The sequence below is a fragment of the Elaeis guineensis genome, chromosome 8 (assembly GCF_000442705.2).
Source record: "Elaeis guineensis isolate ETL-2024a chromosome 8, EG11, whole genome shotgun sequence".
NCBI classification, from domain to species: domain Eukaryota; kingdom Viridiplantae; phylum Streptophyta; class Magnoliopsida; order Arecales; family Arecaceae; genus Elaeis; species Elaeis guineensis.
In genome coordinates this window covers 17,097,189-17,119,354 of record NC_026000.2, presented here as the reverse complement: position 1 = coordinate 17,119,354, position 22,166 = coordinate 17,097,189, and the positions used below count along the sequence as shown (strand labels likewise).

Below are 22,166 nucleotides of genomic sequence, written 5' to 3'. Positions count from 1 at the left end.
TACTATATTATAATAATATAATACTGTAGTAGTTTAAAGAATATAAGAGTATAAGAGTCATTTCAGTTAAAATGGATAGTTGCTTTTAGCTTATGTTCTGAATGGATAGTTATTTGAGTTTTTATTTGAAACTCAAATAGATATTTATTTTTAAGTCAGAAGTGTAGATAGAAATTTGCCTCTATTTCTCTAATTTTATAATTTTTATAAAAATAATCAAAACCTGGCAAACACGTATTAAAAATTCAGGATTTCGTATGAGCAAACTGGACATCATCAACGGGACGCACGTGGCAGCAAAAGGCATCATGGGAGTAATTTGGTCATTCGGGCAAAATACCCAACCCGGTCCTAATTCGCACAGGATGGTGGTATTTTCGTAATTCCGCATAAAAGAAAGAGGCATTATCGTAAACGGACCAGCATTTCGATCCATAACCTGTCGTTTTGTTTCTTTCTCCGTGATGGGGCAAACCTTCGGAAAGTTTTTAAAAAAAATAAAAGAAAAATAAAGAAAAAGCCCAACCCTTAATCTGCGAGTGGCGATTCTTTTTATTTTCTAGGTTTCGTCTGATTCCGGTTGGAAGGCTTTCAATTTCTAGGATTCCTGGCTCGAGATGATGCAGATCCCTGCCTCCACCGAGATCTGAAGGCTTTCCAACCCTAAAACAGGTGCGAAACGATAAAAATGGACTTTTGGCTGGAAATTTCTGTGACCTCAATGGGTTTTGATTTGGATGTCTGTTGATCGTTCTTTTTTTGCTTCAGGTCCATGTTGGTAGTTTTCTTTTTTTTTAATCTATAACTCTTAAATTTAGGGTCTTTTTTTTTTCCTAGGATATGTTTTCTTGTGGCTTTGATTTTTTGCCTACTTGATTTTTGGTTATTTTCTGATATTTTCTTTTTTAAAGAGAAAAGATTGGGCTTGTTAATTGGGGATCGCGGCATAATTTATGGGTTTTATCTTCTTTATATTTGGAATTATGGTAAAAAACCTCATTCTGTTAGAACTCTGCGGTGTCTTTAGTTACTTATGGATTTATCAAAGAAATCCGGGTAAAGATCTTAAATTTATGCGTATAAGGTGTTTTTTCTTTGTAATTGCATGATGCTGAATTGTGTTTTCAGAGGTTGGTGATTTAGTCGTGAAATAAATCGGTGAAAATTTGGGGGTTTTTTTAAGTCTGTTTTTCTTCTCTGACTAGTGTATTATGCAGCTTATATGTGCATAGGTTTGGTTCTATCGTGTGGCTAAAGATATCATTTTGTCTAAATCCTTTCTCCCTCTGGCCTAGGTTATTAGTTAGTAAAACATAAACGTATTACTCTTGGTTTTGTCTACTTGGTGATTATGTTGGTGTTATATAATTAGTTTGTTGCTTGGGCTTATGCTGTTTGTCTGTCCATTTGAACTAATGATGTGTCCAAGATCAAGCATTGGGGAAAAGTATTTGTTAGGTGCCAGTTATGGGACTTCCCAATTTTTTAAAGCGAGAAAATTCCATGATAAATGTTAATTAGCATTTCATGCAGAAAGAATTGTACATGATCTTTCTATTTAGTGTATTAATGATGTAGAATGCATGCCATTCTCTTTTGATACTTATGTAAATGTACACCAGTTCCGGCGCTTCCCTCACTGTAGTCAGACAAACTTAGAAACAATGAAAGTACATCCCAAAAGGGCTTCCTTTGTCAGCTTTCATTATTATTTCACACTGAAGAAAGAAAGATGAGGTGTTGTTGATCATGATGTCCCATGAAACCTTTCATTTTTAAACGTGGTAGATAAGAACCTATTAGGTAGAAAGTAATTTTTCTTTTGTGCTTGATATAGAATTCATTTTGGTATGTTTGTTATGTCCTATTGGATTTTGTTTCTTATATTGCTGCTGTTTTACTTTTAGCTTTATGCATATTGGAGAGCACATCTGAACTGCTGTTGCAACTGTTTGCCTCTGGCTGAACTTAACTTGTTTTGGATGCACAGGTATAAATTTTTAAGTCAAATATGTTTCGGTACCAAGGTGATGATGTTGATGAAATGGCAGAGGATTATGAAATGGGGGATGTAGAGGATGACATGGATGAAGATTTTCAAGGAAGAGGGTGGTGGGATTCAGATTCTGATGATGAAGAATATGGTCAATTTGTATGCATTTCCTCATACTAACATGTTTTTCATCAAACTTCTGGAATTACTTTCTTTTTTATTGCTTTAGGTGACATGCTGCTATGCTTTCCATTGGTACAGGATTTATAATTCTAGAACAACTTTTTGCATTTCTTGTTTCTGTTATCTGTACTTGTTAATGTATTATGCTCTCAATTCACTAAAAGAAAGATATCTTATTTGATCCAGCACAATAAGGTACCTGATACTTCATCATTGCAAGCAAGGAGAGGAGTGGATATCCAAGGAATACCTTGGAATAGGTTAAGCATCACAAGGGAAAAGTACAGACAAACCAGATTAGAACAATACAAGAATTATGAAAATGTTCCAAATTCTGGTGAAGCATCAGAAAAGGTACAATTGCTACACAAGTCTGGGTTAGTTACATCACTCTCTTGTTACATTCTTTTCAACATCCTTTTTGTGTACCTAGGTTTGCAATCCAACTGAGAAAGGAGGCATGTATTATGAGTTCCAACGTAATACAAGATCAGTGAAATCAACCATCCATCATTTTCAGGTAGGCAAATAAAGTTCCTAAATAGGTTCCTACCTTAAGTTTTATTCTTTAATGATCTACAATTTGTTTGTTCATTCCTTGTTGCAATATCTTATTTTATGTATTGCGGTGCTATTTTGTATTGTTTTAAGATGTCTTCATATCTTTTAATCATGGTTTCTATCTTGGATGAAGGCTTGAATTAGTCAATGTCAACAATTTGTTGACGTATTGATAGTTTAGCTCGAGGTGGAATTTGGACAGCCATCTGATCCTTGGTTTAAGAAATGAAACTTGCTAAAGTCCAAAGGTAGAGATGTATGGTGAGATGAGTCTTAGTCAGGTCGAGGAGATGAAGTTTTCTGGTTATTAAAATTTATGTATAGAGAATATGATAGTGAAAGATGCTTGAAATGGAAATCAAGACTCTTAAGAGTTAAGACTTTTGATGGACTCTTAGGATTTGTTTTTAAAACTTGTTGATTGTGAGAACCTTTTCGTTTTGGTTGGCTGTGAATATCTTTTGGTTTGCTTCAAGTTAATAATTTTTTGGATCATCTTCAATTTTTTGCTGATCCTCTGAAGACATAATTGATTAGGACTCTCAGTAGGTTTTGCTGATTATCAGACATTAATTTTTCATACATAAAACTTAAAAGTTCATCTCAAAAGTGCACGGATCCGGATTTTCTAATTAGGTTGAAGGTTTCTTGGCCTTTTGAGCTTGTCAGCAGCAAACCTGCTAGCCTTCAGCTAGTTCCCAGTGTTTCAATTAAATGAGCAAATCAGTCTTATTCGAGAGTGGATGCTTTAAATATAGAGCATGCCCATATATTATACAGCATTATCCTTGTGGAGGCTTGTGGATGTGTTGATTCCGTGTTGATTCCCATCATCTCATGGTTGTGGAGCTTCACACCTTGTTGTTAGGGCCTATTCATGTACCTCATAAAATTAGTTGTTTAAAAATAAAATGAGTTTTCCATGTGCAACATATCTTATTTTTATACCCAAACAACTACGGGAATGGCTAATTAATTCTAACTATTGATGTTTGTTCAACTAATTAAAATAAGAGGCCCGGGGCCGCCTGCCCCCCAAAAATAACCTACCCCAGCAAAGCAAAAGAAAAGGAGGCAGGGGTCAAAAGGGAGCAGCCTATTATTGGAGTCAGAATGGGGGAGGGGTCAAGGTAGATGGGGAAGGAGGCAATTGAAGGGGTACATATGGTAGTGGAGGCATGGGCACAGGTACGGGGTTGGTGACGAAATGGGGAGGGATGTGGGATGGAGGGGATAGGTGTTGGATGTATGATTTGGAAAGATAATTGTTAGCTGACACATTATATTAATTCTAGGATATATTTTTATACTTGATTTATTGAAATTAATAAAATGGGCAATTATTTTCATTCTAGAGTAATGTGTCCTAGAATCATCTAAGAAGTTAATGATCAATGACACATATTCTCAAGAGTTGAAAATTTGAGACATATATCGTTATAGATTAACTCCTGAATTGCTCTCGATCGTTGAATCATCATGGGGATGGTGATTAATCCATCAAGATCGGTGCACGGATCGTTTTTTTCGGATAGACGAGTCTCGAGTTTACAGTATAGGGACACTGGAGTGAGAGGGTAAGTGATTGTTAGAGAACAACGATACTGAACGTGATCAAGAACGAGAAGTCACTTAGATGTCTACTCACTCGTCAGTGACTATCTCCATGCTGTAGTTGTGTGAGTAGTTCTTTGACTTGTGGTGCCTCGGCTGCTTACAGTGGGGTTGCTGTAGTTTGACAACACATAAACATGATCTCCAGCTATTCGGGGTATTGCGGTGTTCGTTGGCTGCAGTAGATTCGCTATAGGAGTAGGTATGTACTTATAGAAAATCTATCGGTCTTAGTAGTTAAGTAGTCCCATGTGACCTAAGAGGTTGAGTCCTTAAGTTTATGACCATAGTAGCGTGATAATGAAAAAAAAATTTCATAGGATTCACGATTGGACTCAAGCTAATTAAGTCTTGCATACGACGGATGTTAGAGTTTGACAAGTTTTCATGACCTGCATCCTGTCGGAACTCTCGATAGAAGAACTCTATCACATGGTAACTACATCTAAGGGTTCATCCTTCTATTCTGTTGGATTGCCACTACATGCTGCTTGGGATCACTGATGGATTGTGAGAACTCAGTAAGGTTGTTTTCAAATTAATGATCCTTGTTGGGGTGAGTTGGAATTGTTCCAGCCCATCGAAAGGAGTTTCGATGATACCATGATAGAGATCATGATATGTCTCACTATCAGACAGAATAGAACCTAAAGGATCACACACAAAAGTAGCTCGATCTGATCAATAGCTTGAATCATAATCAAATTATCAATTGGATTGATGATTTGGATCAATCTGTAAAAGTTATAGATTTAATAATTGCTAATTGTTAACATAAGGGACTTAATTGCAAGTGTTGCAATGTTATTGGATTTAATTAAATTATGGATCAAATCCTAATTAATTTAAATCAGATTTAATTTAATTGGATTTGATTTAATTTAAAGCTAATTGAATTTAATTATCCAAGTTGGATTTGGATTTCAATTCTAATTAGATTAGGATTGACAGTCTTTTCGAATTTGGTTTGAATCGGGTTTGAATTGAATTCGAATCAAGCCCAAATTCCAACCCAATCAAATTAGGAAGTCAAGAACCCTTTTACTGGGCTTCTCTCTCTTCTTCATGAAGAAAAAGAGAGGGTGTGCGTGAAGATGCATGCCCCTTGGTTGCGTGCGTGAAAGGAGAGGGGCGCCAACACCTCTCTGGGACTCTATGTCATCCAGAACTCTATCCCTATTCGAATTTGATTCGAACAGGGATAATCCTTATCTGGAAGTTGGCTGGAAATCAGGGAAAGTGGGGCCACGCCCCATTATTTTTGGCGTGAAAAATCATTTGGCCGCATAAGAGAAGAGCTCCTCCACTTTCATCCGCCCCTTTCCTTCTTTCATCTGATTTTCACGCCCCATCTCTCCTTTTAGATGCCTAGAGATCCAGAGAAGAGAGAATAGAGAGAGAAGAAAAAGGGAGGAAAGGTTCTCATCCCTTCTAGGCATCCTAAAGCCTTGATCCCTTGATTCAGCGCAAAAGGGTTCATGTAGCCTTTTGTCTTTTTTTAGATCTAGAAGAAGAGATCCAGATCCAAGCCAAAGAGTGAGGCCTGCAAGGTGCTAGTACTCCGGTGGCTTCGGTGCTTCGATCAGATCGTCTTCGTATAGATATCAGTAGAGGCCGGGCGTGTGCGCGGCTACAACATAAACCCCGGACATCCACCGGATCCAATTCGATGAGAAGCAGGAAAAGTGAATCAGGTAAGCGATTCGATCATTGTTTTAAATTTCTGATTTCAGATCCAATTTTTCCTGTAAAATCATGCATGATTAGATCCTAATTAGGTGAGATCTTAGATTTATGCATGCTAGGATTAAAAGGAGTTTTAATCTGAACTTCCATTGCCTGATTTCATGAGATGAACAAAATCTCAATGCTGAATTCACCTAATCTAACAATAGGTGGGTGATGGATGTGTCGGCTCGAAACTCACCTCCACATCTAGGATCTCATCGGGTAGCTATGAGGGAGTGGAAGTTGGTGGTCTGCATGATTGAAGACCTGTGGCCAGAGGCTGTGGATAATTCTGTTTAGGACTGCTCTGTGGAGGGTATTTGGGGGCGGGGGTGGATGCTTTGTGTGCAGAAGTCTGACATTTGTGGGAGTTATCCTGAAGATTTAGACATTCTGATAGGCTTTTACCTGATAAAAAAGACATCCAAACAATTAAACATGTGTTGTAACCATTAGATTGGGAAATCGTTTGTTCTGTATTACTCAAACAGTCCCTTATTGTGTACTTACTTAAGTGTCGAAAATTTGGCTTCTCAGTGTGTTTGTCTGTTATTAATGTGAAGGGAGATTAGATCTCCCTCTAAGTCAAAACACCTTCCACTGCGCAAGCAAGGAAATATAAACATTTTCCTCATCTAGATTTAGATCTCAGGTTTCTTACTGGTCAAAGTTTGGACCCTAGTGGTTATATTGATCATTTTTATCTTTACAGCAGATGGACTGAACTGCTGCAAGTATTTAACATTTTGCATATAATATTATTTGCATTCCACATGTATTAATATTTGGCAATTGAGAACAATAGAAGGAACTTTGAGTAAATTTCTGCACACATGAACCTCAGTAGCTAGACTTCCAATTAGGATGGCATATGTGCTTCAGAAACTTGTCCTTAGATCTGTTTCCTGAGCTTTTCCTTGTTCTAATTTTCATTTCAGACCTGCTTCCCCATACTTGCACCTGGTCCTGCTTCCAACAACTAAGACATGAATCCTATAGAGCTGACTTGAGTATTTTCAGTGCGTGCTGTGTGATCATCAGTACTTTGGAAACATTTTGAGGAAAGAGAGGGAAAGCATATTTTTCATATTTGTATTTCAATTTTTTGTAATCATAAACATTTCAATTTGTATTTCATATTTGTATTTCCAAAAAATGTTGGGGGTAACTGAACATTTGAAGTCACTTGGAAATGGCTTATGTGGCTTGATCCTAGGCTCAATTTCGCTCAAATGAGATGTGAACAAGCCATGCTTGATCTTGGCTTTTAAGCTTAGAATAAATTTCAAGCCAAGCTTGAGCTGACTTCCATTTGATCAGGCATCACTTGATAAGTCTATAAAATTTATATTTAAGTGTTATTTTCCAGTATATATGTAACAATATATATTTTATATATACAATTGTAATGTATATTCATAGTCAGCAACTGAAATCAATGCTGAAATTAGCATCCTGTCTTATTTAAACAATTTGATGGCTTCATTATGTTATTAATTTTATGCATTGTCTGATGGGTTCAATGGTTATGGGCTTTGGTATCTTTCTGGTTTACCGGATCATTTTTTTTTTTGGGTCTAAACAAGACTTTGAATTTGAAGCTCAAACAGAGCTTGAATAGAGCCAGTTCAAACTTGATCTGACTCTGGTTTGATTCAAGGCTATTAAACCATTCAAAATAGGCTTATTTTCAGTTTGCCTCGACATCAGGGTTTACCAAATTGGAAGCAAGCATGTTTGGTCCTAGTTTCATGCTTGAAATAAATTTCAAGCCAAGCTTGATCAGGACCAGAATTGTTCTAGCTCATCTTGACTACAACCATAATCAAGGATAAGTACATCGAATACCTCTTGTCTACCTTCTGTTAGTGACTGTTCTTTGCTTCCTGAGCCTTAACCATGTCAAGTTCTATCTAGGTATTATTTAAATTTAAGTGCCATATGATGGTCCTCTATTTGTTTCTAGGTAGCTAAAATATGGGGCAAAGGAATTTTCAGTGGACTTGTTACGTTTATATGAATGCATTTTATTTGATATTGAGTTTCTTTGAAAAAAGTGTGGTATTAATCATCATCATCATCTTCTTCTTCTTCTTCTTTAACTTTTGCAGCTGAGAAATCTGGTTTGGGCTACATCAAAGCATGATGTCTATCTAATGTCACACTATTCTGTGCTCCATTGGTCAGCATTAACTTGTGAGAAGTATGAGGTTATGAATGTTTCAGGACATGTGGCACCATGTGAGGTGCATATTCTTCCTTTATGATTTAGATAAAGTTCCTTGTGACCCTCTTCTTCTCCTTTTATTTAAAATAGTGTTTTATGTAATAATCATTTTATTAGGTGGATAGTTGTAATTTTTAACTTGCGTGATGCCTTTTTGATTTTGTTACAGAAACACCCTGGAAGTTTATTAGAAGGATTTTCTCGGACTCAAGTTAGTACATTGGCAGTAAAGGATAAGTTACTTGTAGCGGGTGGATTTCAAGGAGAACTTATTTGTAAAGTAATTCTCTTTACTTTGTCTGCCATTGTCTTTTACAATAACTTGTATAAACATAGGAGAGTTGTATGATGCCCGTGGCTATTTTCATTTGTTATCTATTTTTTTTCATTGATTTATCGAGGTGGTTACTGTTTGTAGTTAAAGACACTTTGTTATTTCCAGAAAGTATGTTCATGAGAAACTTGCCAATGATAGAAACAATTTATCATTGGTTTACCTTTTTCATCAATTATTTTCTTAAGCATATCTATGAGAAATTTGCCATATTCTCATAGGTTTAGCAAAGCAGGTTATGAGATGTATAGTTGTATTCTTGGGCATATAGTTGTCAGCTTCATGGTGATAATGTATGATGCAACGAGAAAGAAGCCAAGAAGAATGGCAAAATGTAGTATGATGGAAAGCTATCTTGAGGAGAAAGTATTTGGGCATGGAGGTTAGGGAGTGCAGTGAGGTTTGTGGACCATGGATCCAGGCTTTCAAGGTCCATGCTTTGTAAGAGGAGAAGCCTTGATAAGTAGAGAGGTGCCTGTGCGGTAGAAAGGTGCTTGAACTTCTGTTTTGAGGGATTACAAAAGAGAAAGAAAAGGTCATAAAGTATTGTGGATGAAAGCTATGAGAAAGTTTTTGGAAGAGTTTGTAGTGTTTCTAGTGTTAGCCTAATAAAAATACTCGGTAAGGATTCATAAAGTTAACTCCAAATAGTTGAGATCTGACAATGATAATTGAAGTTATGGTTTTGGATTTGTCAAGAGCCATGGTGATACTGTCTGATCTCGGTGGTGATAGACTGTCTGATCACCCAAAAAGTGGGCAGTTACAAAGCTTACGATGGAGTAAGCTGAGAATCACCATGATTCTCATTGTACTTATTTGGATTATCAGGTTTTCTGTATCATGGTGGCTTATTCTTTGCATAAGAATGGATCTTCCTTGGGCTTTCCCAATTAAAGGTGCTGAGGTAAGGAGAATCTTTGTGTTTATCTGCATTTGCTGCTTTCAAGTGTTTGTTTCAGCAATTATTAAACACGTAAACAAAAGTAAAGAGACTCCATGGAGTTCATATCGGGGAAAACTACCTCTGTCCTTTTCTCTTGCAATATGATTTTGATCAATAAAGATAATATGCAGAATTGGGTAATTTCAAGAATCTTTTGTGATGCTACCAAAAATTTTTGTAGTGGCACTAAGCTGCAAAGGGCATGGTCGCACAGGGTTGGTGGAGCATTATGGGGCTTTCACTATTCGGAGTAGGTACTCTTGTCTCAAGCCTTTGAACTCATTTTGGAGTGTGGAAGGGGAACTTGAAGGGTAGGAGATGCAAGCATTGACTAGCAGTTCATACTATTTAAAGCAGTTCTTAGGTGATACATGCTTTTTATTTGTGTGCTTTTATGTGACTTATAGTTCATAGCTACATTGAGAGGTGGTAAATTCTTGTGGATTAAAGGATGGAATGACAGCATTACACGTGGTACTTTGGGAGCAGCTTGACAAGTCTGAGAATCAATCAGCTGATTTACTCAGCAAATACTTAAGCACATCAAAATGGATGAATATCTGGGCAGACAGAATGATGAATACGATCTAGAATTTATGGAAACAGGACAATCGATAAGGCAAGAAATATGACTTAAAAGAGGCCATTGCCTCTGGCTGTATGTGAGCCATATAGATTTTCACAAGCATTGTGCTATCCTGGTGCTTGTATTCACCTTTCTGAAAGGATGAAAGTTACATTTGTTTGCTGTAAACTAGAACATTCTTTTCTTTTTTTCTTGTTTGGCATCTATCATTTCCTATATATGTTTTGTCTTTGGGGAATTAATTCTTACTTTCAATCTTATCTTTTAGTTATGGGGCATTATCATCTATTGCAAATGTGCTGCACAACATCATAGGCCAATCAATTAAAAGTTTTAGATAATAATGAAATATCATTGTTTTATGCACATACAATTTGGTCAAGGATTTTATATCATTACCTTTTGTGGCTCCTTGCCAAAAAGTCTTAATTCTTTAATCTCTGGTATTGCCTGTCATTTAAGAAGCTATAAATTTATTCCCAATGATAATATGTGTGTATGTTTGTGATGGATCAAGTCTTTTGAGGATTCAATTAGTCATCACAATCAGGTGAAACATTTGTATGTTAGACATGAAACTCATGGTGTTAGTAGTTATAGACGCATTAAATGCTATTGCAGTGGAATGCATTTCACTAACCTGACTGTACAGTTATTATGACATTGAAAATATATATATGCCAGCATTTTCAAAGGTACATATTATCTGATTTATTCCAATATTTTACAAGGTACATATTATCTCATTTTTTTTTTTTCTTACTTTGATGGGAGATGTAGCATTTAGATCGAGAAGGAATAAGCTTTTGTTGCCGGACAACTTATGATGACAATGCAATCACTAATGCTGTGGATATTTACGATAGTCCCAGGTAGTTGATTTGGCCTGGCATTTTCTTTTCTTTTGATTGTTTCAGTGGCTGGTCTGACTTTGAAAATGAAATTTATTCAGTGGTGCTGTTCACTTCATGGCTTCAAATAATGACTCTGGAGTTCGTGACTTCGACATGGAGAAGTTCCAGCTTTGCAAGCATTTCCGATTCCAATGGCCGGTCAATGTAAGTCACCAGTATTTGATTATGTGTACTGTATTGTTGGTTAAATGTTATTTCTTTTTCTAGTGGGATGTGAATGCAAGGCATCTGTACTTGATTCATTGTAGTGTATATATAGTTGGTTAATTGTCCATGCTTGGTGAGAGGGCCATATAGTGTTATTATTTCTTGGAAATTCGTTGGTCAATATTTGTTGTAAAAAATTAAGTTTATCTAGCTTGCTTCAGATTATAAAATTCTGAAGGTAACAACGAATAAGAAGTGAAAACACTGTTCTAGCTATGCTGCTGCTGTGGCTACAATGTTAATGATATTAGTCGGGTCTACCTGTCTATGGGAACTTGGTGTTTTTATAATTTAATAAAAATATTTATATCAGGCACTATATTTCTTGCATTATTGTATCTTTACCTGTTATTCTGTTTGCAGCATACATCACTTAGTCCTGATGGAAAGCTTCTTGTTATTGTGGGAGACAACCCTGAGGGACTACTGGTTGATGCTTGTACGGGAAAGGTAACATACTTGGTTGTTCTGATCAAGTGATGAACCACACTGGAGTAACCCTGCTCCATCATTTCCAATTTGAAAAGTTGAGCAATAAAAATAAGTTTGTGGAGTTTGGTTCTTGCAGACTATCCATGAACTGCGTGGCCACCTAGACTATTCATTTGCATCGGCATGGAATCCTGATGGTTATACATTCGCCACTGGTAACCAGGATAAGACCTGTCGGGTTTGGGATGTAAGGAACCTCTCCAAATCCATTGCTGTACTGAGAGGGAACCTTGGAGCCATAAGATCAATCCGCTTCACGTCGGATGGTCAGTTCATGGCAATGGCAGAGCCAGCGGACTTTGTTCACATATTCGATGTCGGAAGTGGGTACAAGAGGCAACAGGAGCTGGATTTCTTTGGTGAAATCTCAGGCATGTCGTTCAGTCCTGACACCGAGGCTCTTTTTGTTGGTGTATGGGATCGGAACTATGGCAGTCTCCTTCAATACAGCCGCCTTCGGAGCTACTCATACCTTGACTCACTACCATGAATTAGAACTTGTTTCCATGTTGTACCTCTCGAATCTGTTGCTATCTGTGCTCGGTGCAGGATGTTGTAGATGGGCATGGACAGGGGGATGTCGATTAGGTTTAAAGGTGAACCTGGAAAACTCTCATGTTTAATCTTAATGAAAACTTCACATTTTTTTTGAAAAAATCTCTTATGAAGTGTACAAAGAAGAAAAAAGTGTAAAATTGCCCAGAGACTACACTTGTAAAGAAAACTGAGAGCAAGGCCAATGTGCCAGACTCTCAGCTGTCTTTCAGAAGCTTCTGGAGTGATTCTGATGTATAATCTTCATTGAATATTTATTATTTTAGACTTACGTGAAATTTCACAGTGCTTGTTTTGAGTCATGCATTGCAAAACAATGTGATTCAGTTCTTTTCAGTGAGATCAAACGTGTTATTTTTGGGTGGTCACGACCTGCTGTAGTGATCTGGATCTAGGTCGTAACTCTACTTAAGAAGCATTTGAAAAGGCAAAATTCTTTGTGCACCGCGTACAGCATCCGTGATGATTGATTTTCGATAGGATTAGTAAAAAATTTTTTTTTTTTTGTGCATTGGATTCTATACGTGAATAATCAATCATTATATATAGTATGTATGTTTCTGCATCACCCATGGTGCATAAGGAAACAAAGAATTCCCCTTTGAAAAGTTATTTTTGGGCTTTTGGGATAAAAAAGCCTTTTGTGAAGCAAAGTTCTCGAATATTTGTAATTCTTGTTAATGCAAAATTTTGTAAAAATGGTACATATATCTGCACTTATATGCCGACGATATATATATATATATATATAATATATATTAAGATGAAGATATCAAGCTTCTGTTTGTCGCATGTTTATCTGGAGCTTTATAGAGGGAAGAGAAATTAGGACAAAGCTTTAGAGAGGGAAGAGAAATTGGGACAATTAGAGGACTCATGAGCTTCTATAGCACATGCTTCTTCCCTCCTCTCTTTCTTTTTTACCGCCACCGCCCCTGAGGGCGGCGACAATGCCGAGGCCGACGGCCGTCGGCAAAGCTCCGGGGGAGCAGAAGGTCGGAGGGTTCATCGACGACGAAGAGGGAGAGCTTGAGGAAGGATGAGTCGGGTGTGGCGATGGGGACTGAGTCTGGAGCTTTATAGAGGGAAGAGAAATTATGACAATTAGAGGACTCAGGAGCTTCTAAAGGATATGCTTCTTCTCACCTCTCTCTTTCTTTTTAGATGGAAGGGGTTGAGAGGGGGCGAAGGAGATGGCAATGGCCTCGTTTCTACTCCATTCTTTTTTCATTCCTCTCTCTCTACTTGGTGTTGGTTGGAGCTGGAGATTTTAAAGTTACTTTGTGGAAACGGATTTTCTGAACAAAATAGAATATGTGATCCATTAAACTAATTTAATCTTTGTTTATTTTTCAAAACTTTTCTGGCTGCAGAATATTCCATATGCTTGCAGGAATAAGTAAAAGTGATGGTTATCGTGAAATATTATGCGGTGTGAGTTTGCCATCTCCGGCCATGATCCGGAGGGATTGGACTTCGAGAGGGAGAGGCACGTGTTGTTTCTGAAGGTGATGATGGAGAGATTGTCGTCCGATTATGAGATGTAGTAGATCAATCATCCCTTGCATCGCATGCAGTTATAACGTAGTTACGAATTAAAGCTGTTATTTTGCTACAATCATCCTTAATTTCTCGTGGTGACTACTAATATTTGTTATCATGGTTCACATAATTTACTCAAACCTCTTGGTTTGGGGTATATGGAATTAAGCCGGTGCAGAGCCGGGTTGGTTTATTGGTTGGATTTTAGATTCAGTCCAAGTTACTTCAAATTTTGCGGAATCATCCAATTTTGTTCGAATGTGAAAAAAAAGATAGAAGAAAATATCCTATATTAGATGTTTTATCCTATCCTTTTTACCGAGAATGTGAAGGGAAGGGTGGAAGTTAAGACAAATTAAGAGAGTCGAGATTTTTTGTGGTTTTGATTTCAATCCAAGAAAAGATAAACTATAATTCTTCTCTTTGTTTTCATTCTTCTTTTCTCCTTCTATGCTTAAAATAGATTGAAAATGATAAAATCAAGAAAAATCATATAAAAATTTTGTATTTTGACATGATTTCATGATATGTTATGTTTTAGCATGATTTTATGATATGTTATGTTTTAGCATGATTTCATAATATGTTGTATGTTGACCTCAATTATAGATAAGATATTGATATTTTTGAGCTACATAGATACTTCGCAAGGGACTCTATCATGCCAATGCACTTTTGCATACTGAGTGTGGGCACAACATGGTATGGAATCGAACATGGTACTTGATTGATACAATATCTAGTCATAAGATCGTGAACTTTAGATGTTATAACAATTAGTTTTCTCTTGTTCCGAAAAATAATAAAAAAAAATAAAGACCTACCAAGCAACAACTTGCACTTCCATTGAAGTGATAGATAACGATGTCGAAAGAAATCAAAGCTTAATCTACAAAGCATGGTATATAAACTTATTTGAAAGATCAAGCTCACTCAGTACATGCTAGATATCTATTGCATTTTATGTACGGGTGCAAATGGGTCGATCATAAATGATCCCGATTCGACCCAGACTCTTGATCGAATCTTAATATTAGATCCAGATCTAACTCAATTGAAAATCAGATCAAATCAGATCAGGTCTATAATCAAAAAGCCTGTCCCATTGGATCATTTGGGTCGGATCGGATCCATTTATAATCTAATTTCAATCTAAAAATTTTGGATCTGACTCGAGTCTAAATTCTGATCGAAACTTGTTCGCATGATAAACCAATATATGTGAAGTTTATGATAAAAAAAAAATAAACATTACTTTACCTTGACTATTAATTTATAAGTAATTTTTCAAAATCTCACAGATAAATTGAGTAAAATTGTATGAAAAATAATAATATTATAAAGACATTTGGAATTCTAATCCCACTTTATTTGTTTTATTGTTTACATATTGGATTCAATACTAAATTCGGATCGGATCGGATCCGAATTCAGTAAATCTAGACCCGATCTGAAATATCGAACGAGTCCAATTTTAGAATCTGATTGACCCTATGAATCTTTTAAAATGGATTGAATCGAATCTAAACGAATCAGGTTGGATCGGGTCACGAGTTGACCCAACCCATTTATAGCCTTAATTTCATGCTCAAAAGTATATTGCTGAGCTTTTTATTCTAGATGTTGATCAAATGCTATCATAATCAAAAGCTATGAAATAAATTGGATTTTATAAATCAAATATTGATCCACTCATCAAGCAGCTGATTAATGGTTAGGATGATTAGTTCGCATCATAAGACACAACAGTTTCCAAATCTCTGAAAATTAATGCCATAATTCCCATCCCAAAACCAACCCTGTTAAGGAAAAAACTAATCCTATAACTATAGGGCCAGTAAAGGTAAAAGCTACGTAAAGGAAAAATGTTGTATCTTAACCCGTTTTGAATCGAGATTTTGAACCCGACGTGAATCGAACACGCAACCTTCTGATCTGGAGTCAGACGCGCTACCATTGCGCCACGGATCCAGTTGCCTACTAGGTGCATAATATTATAAAAATATATCAGTTTATCTGGGTCCCAGCCCTACCATTAGTGGATGGGTGTGACGTCTGGTGGGTGCCAATACCAGGCGTCTTAACCTTATATTTCCTTTGATTCTCTGACCACCAAACATCTTATCCATCTCCGCCCCAATAGTCTACACCCAACTCATATCCCCAAATCCTCCTCTCCTCTCCCCTCCCATCCATCCTCCTCCCCACAAAATCTCCCTCTACCCCCACCACTACTAGTAATCCTCAAATCTTTCATAGGCGTTCACAACCCCTCCATCCCAATCTTCAACCTCTCTCACAACCTCAGCCATGGCCTCCACTCTCTTCTCCACACCCACCTTCAACGGCCTCCGCCCCCTCAAGCCCACCGACTCCTCCCTCTCCTTCCCTAGAAGAGCCAGCCTTGCCCTCTCCGCCCGGCCAAGCCGGCCCAGCGCCAAACCCGGTCTGGCGGTCAGGGCCGAGCTGAACCCGTCCCTGGTGATCAGCCTCAGCACCGGTCTGTCCCTGTTTCTCGGCCGGTTCGTGTTCTTCAACTTCCAGAGGGAGAACGTAGCCAAACAAGGGCTCCCGGAGCAGAACGGGAAGACCCACTTCGAGGCCGGAGACACCCGGGCCAAGGAGTTCGAGGCTCTTCTCAAGTCCAACGACCCCGTCGGGTTCAACGTCGTGGACGTTCTTGCATGGGGTTCCATTGGGCACATAGTGGCTTACTACATCCTCGCCACCTCCAGCAACGGCTACGATCCCAAGTTCTTCTGAGGTGGAATTTGCTGGAGGGTTGTGCACGGTTTGTTATGATGGGATGTAGAGGCTTGGGTTTGGGAGTTGCGGGGATGTGATGGTGGGTGGGGGATCAATTGTATATTATTTGTATGACGAAGCTGGCTTTCTGATCAATCAAATATGCTTAATTTGCTCTCAGAGCTTAAATTTGGTTGCGTCATTAGTTTTTCTTTATTTTTTCTTTCTTACGTAACTTTCATTTTTATCTCTCCATGTATTTCTTTTTGATGTAATTTTTCATTTTTATCTAGCTCTTAGCCATGTAAGGAAGTATGTGGCAGATTTTGGCTGCCTAGCAATGTTGGCTTTGTCGAACTCAATCAAGTGATTAATATTTAAAATAGGGAGAAAATCTCGAGCCTCCAAATTAATTAACTGTTGGATTATTCACAGGCCGTTTTGGCATGCTCTGAACTCCTCATTTGATTCATGCAGACTTCAAATGGTCACTTTGAGATTTATGCCTGTTGAATAAAGGATAGAATTTGGAGCATTTTGGTGATTCAACAGCAGATTTGTATGAAGATAAATCATTCTTTTATGTAAAAGATATAATCTTGATTCATAACTCGCACAATTTGCATCCTCCAAAATTCACTTTTCTTATGTACATACTTAAATCCACATTTTACGGTCTTTCAAAACCACTATAATGACAACACCAAAACCTAGTTACCTGAAGATTGGGTCTCTTTTTCCCAATTATCCAAATAATCAGAGTGGATGTAATCTGATAGTCATTGGACCATTAATTTGATGGTTGGATGTACCTCAGGCTCTCCATTCATGCATGGAGATGAGCTCAAATTCCATACGTCTTTCCACATGAATTTCGAGGACCCATCCTGCATCATGTAGGTGGGATGTCTGGTCAGGACACCACCTCCCAGAATCTTTTTGATACCATGCGATGCAGCAGGAAAAAAAAAATAAAATAAAAAATAATCAATTACGTAGATCAGTAAAAAAAAGGCTCGTTTGCACGAGACATGTAAATTTTACTATGAGAAAAAAATATTATAAGAGGAGATCTTACTTTCAACCCTCATACACCCAATCTCTCCCTCACAGAAAATTCTCCCTCACAAAAGCTCTTTCTAGAAAGGCTCTTCTGAACCCCTGAAACGACCGCTATCCATGAGCCTCCCTGCTCCTTCTCTTCTCGGTACGGCGTCTGCTTTCTCACTGGGTTCGGGTTTTCCACTGCTGATGAAGCCGCGCGACACAAACCACGCCACCACCCCACCTCTGTTCACAGGATCAGCCTTTTAAAGGCTTAAACCTGACTTAGATTAGGATTAAAACTCCTAATAATCCCAAAAGAATCTCCCTAAACCGTTGGATCTCGACCGACAGCTTCCAGAGCCGTCAAATCACAATTGGTCCATGAAACAGTCCCATAGACCGTGAGAATCGCATGAGAAACGCCGCGCGGTCCACGGTAGACTGCAAGAAACTGAGAGAAAATGCCCCCTCAATCCACAGGCCTCCTTGTGCACCGCTCGATCCATGGTGGACCAGGCTATGGGCTCTCAAGCGTGGGCTCGCGTGGGCCTAGGCCACGCCCATGCACGCGCCTGGGCTTGAGCCATGCCCGTGCGCTTGCGCACCTGGGCCTGGGCCGGCCCGTGAGCTCGTGCGTTGGGTTGCGCCCTGCGTGCCTAGGCCGCGCGCTGCCACGCTTGGGCTGCGCACCGCCATACGCGGCTGCACCACCACCGCTCCACCGGCCCGCCGCCTGCTGCCGACGGTCCTCTACCGCTCTGAATTTCGTGCAATCTTCTATTGATCGTATCTCGACCATCCGGACTCTATTTGGAGTGATCTTGATCTCGTTGGACTCTGTTTTTCATCACGGACCTTACTATGGGCTCAATATGGATCGAATCTCGAGGTATCAAATCTTAACAATCTTCATCTCGACTTGATATTCGACCTTTTCCTGACTCTGCGAGCTTCTGGATCTCCTCGTCCCATGCCTTGGAGCAATCGCCTGCTGATCATGGATGGGCAAACATGGGAGTCGAGCCAAGTCGCTCGATCCCATATCCGTCGTATGCTGTGCTCCTCTTGACTTGAGATCTATTCAGGATATCATCCTGCGGTAATAGGAATCTCACCTTGCGATATTGCCTTTTATCCTCTCGAGTCTCGCATTTCATACCCGATCCACCTCCACATGGAGCTCCATCTCGCTCTGGACTCCTCCTGGCTTCTAAAGCTCCACCTCGCATTAGGCTCTCCATTAGATAATAATGTCATCTCCTCCTCTTCTTCCCATCCAGAACAATCTTATCGTCGTGTAGCACCTTCAGGATTCCTCCATTAGCTACCGTCCTGTAACCTCTCGAATCCAGTCTACTCAGTGAGATAAGATTCTGCCTAAAAGCGGATATATATCGGACCTCTTCCAATCTCCTCACTACACCATCATGTGTCCTCCAGCTGATCGTTCCAATACCTCTAATCGCACAGCTCGATCCATCCGGCAAATAAATAATGCCCTCACTATTCTCTGAGAAGTCAAACAGCTTTTTTTTACAACATACATGATAGGTGCATGCAGAATCTAAAATCTACTGCTGGAAAGAAGTAGATACCTCATCAGATATCTCTGGGACATCTTCTTCTGAATCGCTACTGACCGTCGCTACAGCAGCCATCGTCCGATCCCTGAGTTGAGAGCAGTCTCTAGCTAAATGCCCCAACTCATCACACAGGTAACATCTGATTTTGTTTAAATCCCTCCTGGACTTGGACCGCCCTCGTCGCGATCTCCTGTCGCTTCGTCTACCATCTTCTGCTCCTCCAGAAACCACCAAAACTGAGCTACCGCCACCTGAGCTCGAAGCTGGATTCTCCCTCATGAGAACCTCATTCTGGAGAATCACCGTGGTGACCTCGTCCATCTTGATGATGCTCTTCTCCACTAGAAGAGCAGTCACCAAGAACTCGTATGAAGAGGGAAGCGATGCTAGCAAAACCAGTATCCTGATCTTCTCCTCAACATTCTCGCCAATACTGAGGAAGTCGATGAGGATCTTCTAGAAGTGGCTTAGATGCTCCTGCATGCTCTATCTCTCAGTCATCCACAGCTGATAGAACTATCTCCAGAGGAAAAGAGTGTTAATGAGAGATTTCGTCACGTACAACTCCTCGAGCTTTGACCACAACACCATCGGAGAAGTCTCGCTAAGCACATAGATCACCACCTCATCCGCTAGATATATGCGGATAGTACTCACCGTCTGTATTTGAAGCCGCCTCCAATCCTGCACCTCTATGATAGTCGGCTTCTTCTCGCATAAGAGAACATCAATCAACCCTTGTTGGATGAGCACATCCTTCACCCTTGCCTGCCACAAGGAGAAATTGCTCTTTCCATCAAACTTGTGGATCTCCATCTTGATTGATCATATCTTCTCCATCTTTAGTCTTGCTCACGACCGCTGCAATCTACGTCCTGATACCGTCTTGCTCTGATACCACTTGTAGGTGGAATGTCTGGTGAGAACACCGTCTCCCAGGATCTTTTCGATACTGTGCGATGTAGTAGAAAGAAAAAAAAAATAATTAAATAGTGGATCAGTCAAAAAAGAGCTCGCCTCTACGAGGCATGCAAACTTCACTATGAGAAAAAAAATATTACAAGAGGAGATCTCACCCTCAACTCTCGTACACCCAATCTCTCCCTCACAGAAAGTTCTCCCTCACAAAAGCTCTCTCTCTAGAAAGCTCCTCTGAACTCCTGAAGTAATCGCTATCCGCTGTCCAGGAGTCTCCCTGCTCCTCCTCTCAGTACGGCGTCTGCTTTCTCATTGGGTTCGGGTTTTCCACGGCTGATGAAGCCGCGTGACACAAACCACGCCATCACTCCACCTCTGTTCACGGGATCAGCCTTTTAAAGTCTTAAACCTGACTTAGATTAGGATTAGGACTCCTAATAATCCCCAAAGAATCTTCCTGGACTGTTGGATCTCGACCGGTAGCTCCCAAAGCCGTCAGATCGCGACTGATCTATGAAATAGTCCCATAGACCGCAAGAACCATGCAAGAAACAGAAACCGAGGAAAAATGCCCCTTCGGTCCACTGGCCTCCCTGTACACCACTCGGTCCACGGTGGATCAGACTACGGGCTCCCAGGCACACGCTCGTGTGAGCCTGGACCGCACCCACGCGCTGGGCCGCATCCTGCCATGTCTGGGCCGCGCCGCCGGCCGCCGGTGGTCCTCCACCACTTCGAATTTTGTACCATCTTCGATCGATCATATCTCGACCATCCGGACTCCGTTTGGGATGATCATGGTCTCTTTGGACTCGATTTTTCATTACGGACCTCACTATGGGCTCAATGTAGACCAAATCTCGAGACATCAAATCTTAATACATTAGACCGTTCATAACGGTTGAGTCACCATTTTGCTGCAAGAAATCCATAGGAAGAGATTCCCAGGAGACCATTGCGAGAGAAGAAGATATTTTAATAATATATGGATGGGACTAATCATCAATATACATATGTACATACACACATATCTTCAATGTCATCTGTCCACCAGCATCAATATTTAAGCATACTTATGTGAATATTTTTTTCTTTTCCTTTTCCCTTCTTTTTTTTGGAAAGTTAGGATCAAAGAGATGAGACTAGCTCAAGAGTTGAGCCATCCATTTTAACTACAAATAAGCTTCTATTACCGTCTGTTCTTTTCCCCATTTTGTTTGACTAGGACGCTAGACACTATAGCAGGAGGTGGAGATGAAATTGGCGTGGAGGATACACTTGAAAAGTGAGTGGTAGTAGATGCTGGATTTGGCCAGAACTTGTTTGAATAGAGCCAGTCGAACAGGACACCAAACAGAAGGGTTCCTATCTGCATTCCATTCTTGACAAATAGGAGCTCCTCACCGAGAGAACTCAAGGACTGTTATAAGTCCAGGAAGTCGCCAACTTATCACTGCACGGCCAATTCAAGACGTCCGCAGAGTGAATCTAGCATTCTGTCAGATAAGCTCGGCAGAATGGTAGTTGGAAAGGACCAGATGAGCTGGAGAAGAATACATGACTTCCTCGCAGGTGATGTCAGAAGAGTGGCTGCCACTCTTCCAATTAGATGTCTAATCTCATGCGTTGGTATAAAATAACTATGTTGTATCATCGTGGACCACGAGTTCATTACTTCTTTTCACCTCGCAGCCTTTTCTTTTTCTTTTCTTTTTCTTTTTTTTTTATCAAACAACATCAGTTAGGTAAGAATACTCTACCCACCATGGCTGCGGAGAACTTATATCCTACATCACATGCATCATATGATGGTACACCACGACAGTCACCAACACTCATTTTTATGGGTCAATCACGAAGATAAATGCTCTATAAATGAAACTTTTAGGAATGAACATCTACGACCGATATGGTGCACCATCATATGGTGTGTATGATATAGAATATAGTTTCTATCGGATGTTATGCATTATTGCATCATTTTTCACATT

At 39.5% G+C, this 22,166-nt stretch overlaps 2 protein-coding genes and 1 non-coding gene across 4 annotated transcripts; 2 read left to right on the top strand and 1 right to left on the bottom strand.

The window, feature by feature from the left end:
* The first annotated feature begins 462 nt into the window (after nucleotides 1-462).
* Nucleotides 463-12,638, top strand: LOC105050040 (uncharacterized WD repeat-containing protein C2A9.03). 2 transcript variants are annotated; one of them, XM_010929896.4, is made up of 10 exons: nucleotides 463-672; nucleotides 1,991-2,152; nucleotides 2,363-2,530; nucleotides 2,610-2,696; nucleotides 8,191-8,325; nucleotides 8,476-8,586; nucleotides 10,953-11,044; nucleotides 11,125-11,230; nucleotides 11,657-11,743; nucleotides 11,862-12,638. In XM_010929896.4, exons 2-10 carry the CDS (start codon nucleotides 2,012-2,014, stop codon nucleotides 12,273-12,275), a joined length of 1,341 nt encoding a protein of 446 aa, XP_010928198.1. In that variant the 5' UTR covers nucleotides 463-672; nucleotides 1,991-2,011; the 3' UTR covers nucleotides 12,276-12,638. The 2 variants fall into 2 exon arrangements, with proteins under 2 accessions (XP_010928198.1, XP_010928199.1); XM_010929897.4 differs by having other exon boundaries at nucleotides 464-672; nucleotides 2,052-2,152.
* A 3,143-nt stretch (nucleotides 12,639-15,781) lies between these two features.
* On the bottom strand, nucleotides 15,782-15,853 carry TRNAW-CCA (transfer RNA tryptophan (anticodon CCA)). The gene has a single exon. It is a non-coding gene; the product is annotated as a tRNA-Trp (tRNA).
* A 182-nt stretch (nucleotides 15,854-16,035) lies between these two features.
* On the top strand, nucleotides 16,036-16,816 carry LOC105050039 (photosystem I reaction center subunit V, chloroplastic). Its single transcript, XM_010929895.4, has one exon. It carries the CDS (start codon nucleotides 16,193-16,195, stop codon nucleotides 16,643-16,645), a length of 453 nt encoding a protein of 150 aa, XP_010928197.1. The 5' UTR covers nucleotides 16,036-16,192; the 3' UTR covers nucleotides 16,646-16,816.
* The last annotated feature ends 5,350 nt before the right edge of the window (nucleotides 16,817-22,166 follow it).